The sequence below is a fragment of the Mandrillus leucophaeus genome, unplaced genomic scaffold, assembly GCF_000951045.1.
Source record: "Mandrillus leucophaeus isolate KB7577 unplaced genomic scaffold, Mleu.le_1.0 Scaffold58, whole genome shotgun sequence".
Lineage (NCBI taxonomy): Eukaryota > Metazoa > Chordata > Mammalia > Primates > Cercopithecidae > Mandrillus > Mandrillus leucophaeus.
The window spans coordinates 1178755-1184917 of NW_012106252.1; the positions used below are offsets into that span (position 1 = coordinate 1178755).

At 55.8% G+C, this 6163-nt stretch overlaps 1 protein-coding gene across 1 annotated transcript in view; it reads left to right on the forward strand.

Annotated features, from left to right (window-relative positions):
- KCNH4 (potassium channel, voltage gated eag related subfamily H, member 4) overlaps positions 1-6163 on the forward strand; it is a 28996-nt gene that overhangs the window by 12678 nt on the left and 10155 nt on the right. Inside the window, exons 10-14 of the mRNA XM_011999028.1 lie at positions 2473-2722; positions 3325-3569; positions 4551-4589; positions 4760-5112; positions 5374-5480. Coding sequence (XP_011854418.1) covers positions 2473-2722; positions 3325-3569; positions 4551-4589; positions 4760-5112; positions 5374-5480 — 994 coding nt within the window. The remainder of the gene's footprint in view (positions 1-2472; positions 2723-3324; positions 3570-4550; positions 4590-4759; positions 5113-5373; positions 5481-6163) is intronic.

Genomic DNA, 6163 nt, shown 5'->3' on the forward strand with positions numbered 1-6163 from the left:
GGCTCACTGCAACCTCCGCCTCCTGGGTTCAAGTGATTCTCCTGCCTCAGCCTCCTGAGAATCTGGGATTACAGGCAACTGCCACCACACTTGGCTGATTTTTGTATTTTTAGTAGATATGGGGTTTCACCATGTTGGTCAGGCTTGTCTTGAGCTTCTGAGCTCAGGTTATTTGCTGGGATTACAGGCGTGAGCCACCGCGCCCAGCCCTCATATCTGATTTAGAGTATGTTTTGCTGGGATTACAGGCGTGCACCACCACAGCCGGCCAAATTCTTGTTTCTTTGCACTTGAATATGGGAGTGAAAGAGCTCAGGGCCCAGCTGATGCCACTCTCCCTTCTGCCAACATTTCCTGAGTGCCTGCTTTGGGCCAGCCTTGGTGCTGGGCACAGGGAGCTTAGAGATGATGACACTCAGCCCTGGCCCTCAGGGAGACCCAGAATGGTGAGGGAGGCAGACAGATGAACAGAGTGCGGCGGTGAATGGGGCTGTAAAGGAGGGATGTTGGTGACGTTGGGTCCTCGTTGTGCCTGGGCGGGGAGGAGTCAAGGAAGGTGGCACAGAAGAAGGGACATCACAGAGGACAAGAAGGAAATCAGCCTGCTATAGGAAGGCCATCCCTGGTAGAAAGGGTCATAGGGACACAGGTCCAGAAGTGATGGCACAAAAGAGCAGAGTGGGTGCTTTAGGAAACTGAAAGCGGCTCCGTAAGCCTGCAGGAACAGGCATGTGAGTGCTGCAGAGGGAGAAGGCAGGGCAGGAGGGCACGACATGGGCTGGGAGGCAGCAGGCCCAGCTCAGGGATGGCCTGGAATTTAGATTTTATCCTGCGTAATGTTTACACTGGGGAGTGGTGTGGGGATCTCAGAGGGAATGGATTGGTGAGGTATCTCTGAGAATGGGATCTGTGGGATGTGGTGATCTCCTGCTGGTTGCAGAAGAGCTCAGAGTGACTCCCAGATTTCTGGCTTAGGCCAAGGGTGGGGATGGAGGCGTAACAGGAGGAAGATGGGGCTTTGGGATGAAGGTGAGAGTCCCGGGTCAGACCAGGAGGAGGGTATGGTGCCTGGGGGAGGTCCAGAGGGAGGTTGCCCAGTAGGTGGATGGGAATCAGCTCTTGGCTGGGTGCAGTGCTGAAGCCTGTAATCCCAGCACTTTGGAAGGCTGAGGTGGGCAGATCATCTGAGGCTGGGAGTTTGAGACCAGCCTGGCCAACACTGTGAAACCCTGTCTCTACTAAAAATACAAAATTAGCTGGACGTGGTGGTGCACACTTGTAATCCCACCTACTCAGAAGACTGAGGCAGGAGAATCACTTGAATCTGGGAGGCCGGGTTTGCAGTGAGCTGAGATCATGCCATTGCACTCCAGCCTGCGTAACAGAGTGAGACTCTGCCTCAAAAAAAAAGAAAAGGCCGGGCGCGGTGGCTCACGCCTGTAATCGCAGCACTTTGGGAGGCCGAGAGGGGCGGATCACGAGGTCAGGAGATCGAGACCATCCTGGCTAACACGGTGAAACCCCGTCTCTACTAAAAAAAAAATATAAAAAAACTAGCCGGGCGAGGTGGCAGGCGCCTGTAGTCCTAGCTACTCCGTAGGCTGAGGCAGGAAAATGGCATAAACCCGGGAGGCGGAGCTTGCAGTGAGCCGAGATCCGGCCACTGCACTCCAGCCTGGGTGACAAAGCAAGACTCCATCTCAAAAAAAAAAAAAAAAAAGAAAGAAAGAAAAAAGAAAAAAGAAATCAGGTCTGGACTCAGAGTTAGGGCTCAGGACAATCAGGTAGTGGGGAAGCCATGGGGCCAGTTGCCATGATGCAGGAAGAGTGTGGAAAGTGAGAGTCTGGGGTGCTGGCTGAGGAAGAGGAGCCTGGGAGGAAATGAGGAAGTGAGCAATGGGAGAGGTGGGAGGAACCGGGAGGAAGCCCCTCAGGGGAGCCCAGGGGGGCTGAGAGGAGAGTTCAACAAGCCAGGGTGGCCAAGGGGCTCCATATGAGGATGTGAACATGGAATGTGGCCCTAAGAGGTCATTGGTAGTGCCCAAGGTCTAATAACAACTCTGCATTTTACAGACTGAGATACGAACTGGGATCTTGAGGCCCAGCGAGCGGAAATGGGTTGCCCAAGGTCCACAGGGACTTAGGAGCCAAGCTGACTCCTGGTCTCCTGACTCCCAGTTGAAGGCTGACCCCCAAGAGACAGCTCCTGAATGATGGGGTTAAGTGACCGCTATGTAGCCATAGCGGGGAACTGATGGGAGAAGACCTGGTCTCTGCCCCTGAAATTGGGTTTCAAGGTTCACGCAGCAAGCAAAATTGACATTAGACACAGAGGTTGTACTGAAGGTCTGGAATGGGTGACTTCAAAGCAAGGGCAAGAGGAATTCTCTCTTTGAAGACAGCTCAGCACATTTGTAGACTCAAGTAGTAGCTGCAGGGGGATGGCCAGAATGACCTATGCCCCTTATGCAGTTACTGCGTGACTTCCCAGACGAGCTGAGAGCTGACATTGCTATGCACCTGAATCGGGAGATCTTGCAGCTGCCACTGTTCGGGGCAGCCAGCAGGGGCTGCCTGCGGGCCCTATCGCTGCACATCAAGACCTCGTTCTGCGCTCCGGGCGAGTACCTGTTGCGCCGTGGGGATGCCCTGCAGGCACACTACTATGTCTGCTCCGGCTCACTTGAGGTGCTCCGAGACAACATGGTGCTGGCCATCCTGGGTAAGGACCCCGTCACCCCTGATTACCTACCCTGGAACCACCCCCCACTCCCCGCTGCCGAGGACTTGGGAGTGGCCAGGATTCTAGGGAATGGGATACTCCTTGTGGATACCTACAGTTCCTGCTGAGGAATACTCTCTCAGTCCCTTCACCCTATGACCATTCCCTTTTGACAATTCCCCTCTGATTATCCCCTAATCCCCTTAGGCATCCCTCAACCCATCAACCCCTCCCAGTGACTGTCCCCCAGCTCAACTGATCCTTTCCCATTGTTCCACTTCCCAACCCCATTGACCCTAAACTCCAGTCACTTTTACCCTCTAACTGACCTGATCCCTCCGGCCATTGTGATTTTTATCACTCAATTACATCGATCATTCCTCTGGCCCTACTCACTCCCACTGACTGTCTCCCAACCTCACCAGTCATTCTCCACTGACCTTTTCCCAATTCCATTGGTTATTTCCACCAGTCCCATTGACTGGCCCACCATCAACCGTCCTTCAAACACACTGACCACCCCTCAAATCCACTGAGCACCTCCAGCTGATATCCTTTTGTTCCCACTGCCCCAGCTGACTGTCCCCATCCCTTACCTACAGGGAAGGGGGACCTGATTGGAGCAGATATCCCTGAGCCGGGGCAGGAGGCTGGGCTGGGAGCAGACCCAAGCTTCGTGCTGAAGACCAGTGCTGATGTGAAAGCTCTGACCTACTGTGGCCTGCAGCAGCTGAGCAGCCAAGGGCTGGCTGAGGTCCTGAGGCTCTATCCTGAGTATGGGGCTGCCTTCCGGGCTGGCCTGCCCCGGGACCTCACCTTCAACCTGCGCCAGGGCTCTGACACCAGTGTATGTACACCCCTGATGGCCGCCATCCTTCCAGAGTCCCTTCCTCCAAAGCAGACCTCCCCAGCCTGAGAGTCCCATGAGCCTCCCTCCACCCTAAAAACATCGTGCCTGAAGCCCAGGCACCCTACCCCATTGCCCCTTACCTGCTTCATACCTTCCAACCCTGCTGACACTACACTGGCCATCACCCAGGCCCCTGGCCATCTCTCATCACCTTCTACTCCCAACTCTACTGCCCCATCTCCACTGACCACCCCTCAGCCTCACTCCAGACTCCTGACTCCTTCAAAGGACCCTCCCTTTGTTTCTTTGTGTGTGTGTGTGTGTGTGTGTGTGTGTGTGTGTGTGTGACAGTCTTGCTCTGTCACCCAGCCTGGAGTGCAGAGGCGCGATCTTGGCTCACTGCAACCTCCGCCTCCTGGGTTCAAGTGATTCTCCTGCCTCAGTCTCCCAAGTAGTTGGGATTACAGGTGTGCACACCATGCCTGACTAATTTTTGTATTTTTAGTAGAGACAGGGTTTTGCCATGTTGGCCAGGCTGGTCTCAAACTCCTGACCTCAGGTGATCTGCCCGCCTCACCCTCCCAAAGTGCTGGGATTACAGGCGTAAGCCACCATGCCCAGCCACGACCCTGCCTTTAGAAACAACCACCTCATGTGCTCCTCTTTCAAGCCCCTCTCTGGACGGGGCATCATCGCCTGGGACTTCCCCTTCTTCTCTCACCAAATGTCTCCCGAGTCCACTGTGTTTTAGGCTCTGGGCCAGGCCTGTACGTTACACTTTGGGCCTTGGTCTTTTGCTGCTTTTCAGTCTCGCTTTGCTATGCAGTGTTTGTTTGAGTTAGAGTTGTAGTTTCTGACTCAGCTCCACAAAAGACCCCACATTCTCAACCCCATAACACTGTTGGGTGGGACAGGGAGGGGCTGCGCTCTGGCCGCGGGGAGGCGGGAGTCGGCTTGAACTCTCCTATGTCCCCACAGGGCCTCAGCCGCTTTTCCCGATCCCCTCGCCTCTCCCAGGTAACACCCACTTCCTGGGTGGGGTTGAATTGCCCCGGGGAGAGGGTGAGATGGGGAGCAGCGTCCTCCTTTCCATGGATGGGGCGCTGCATCCGCCGGTGAAGGCTCTTACTTAATGAAGGGGTCTGTGGTCACTGTCGTGCGACATCAGCTGCCCCCTCTGCCCGCAGCCCCGCTCAGAAAGCCTCGGCTCCTCCTCAGACAAGACGCTGCCATCCATCACAGAGGCCGAGAGTGGCGCGGAGCCTGGGGGTGGTCCCAGGCCCCGACGGCCCCTCCTGCTGCCCAACCTCAGTCCAGCACGGCCTCGGGGCTCCCTGGTCAGCCTTTTGGGCGAGGAGCTGCCCCCATTCTCAGCCCTTGTCTCCTCTCCTTCCTTATCCCCGTCCCTGTCCCCTGCCCTGGCTGGCCAGGGCCACAGCGCCTCCCCTCACAGCCCCCCCAGGTGCTCTGCTGCCTGGAAGCCCCCTCAGCTTCTCATTCCCCCACTGGGAACCTTTGGACCTCCGGACCTCAGTCCCCGGTGAGATGCTAGCCTCCCCTCCCTTCCCCAAACCCCTACTGGCTTCCAGAACCTTCTCTGGGCTCTATCCAAACAGTGCTTCATCCTGTCTCTGCCCGTGTGCCCACCGCACCCTTCCAACCACAGCCTGCAACCCCAACCCACTTTGACCGCCGCTCTTGCTCCGCCCCCTGGCACTGCTGCCCCCAGTTCCCCTCTGTCTGCTCTGCTCTGGCCCTTACCCTCACCCCATGGTGCTGATGAGCACTACCCTGTCCCCAGGATAGTGGATGGCATTGAGGACTCTGGCAGCACAGCTGAGGCCCCTTCATTCCGGTTCAGCAGGAGGCCTGAGCCGCCAAGGCCCCGCTCCCAGGTGCCCCCTACAGGTAAGGGCCAACAGTGGACTTCAACCCCGTCATCCATTTGCCCATCCACCTGTCCATCCATCCCATATGTAGCAGGGGCCTACCATGTACCAGGTGCCATCCTGGGAATACAGAGATAAAACAGACCTGGCCCATGCTCTTGGAGTGAGTCTAGCAGGGAGACACCTCTGTACACAGATAAACAATTCCAGATGCTAAATACCATGACAGACAAGAACTGGACTCTGGTAGAAGAGGAAGGTGCCCACTGGACTTCCTTCTAGAGGAGGGGATGCTTGGGTTGCTGCTTAAAGGGTGGGATCTTGAAGGATGGAGCAAAACGGTTATTGAGCTGGGCATGGTGGCTCATGCCTGTAATCCTAGCACTTTGGGAGGCTGATGAGGGTGGATCACCTGAGGTCAGGAGTTTGAGACCAGCCTGGCCAATATGGCGAAACCCCATCTCTACTGAAAATACAAAAATTAGTCAGGTGTGGTGGTGCACACCTGTAATCCCAGTTCCTCGGAAGGCTGAGGCAGGAGAATCGCTTGATCCTGGGAGACAGAGGTTGCAGTGAGCTGAGATCACACCACTGCACTCCACCCTGGGCAACAGAGTGAGACTCCATCTCAGACAAAAAACAAAAACAAAAAAAAACAGCTTTTGAAAGGCATGAAAACCAGAGGATGTTGTGTTTAGACAC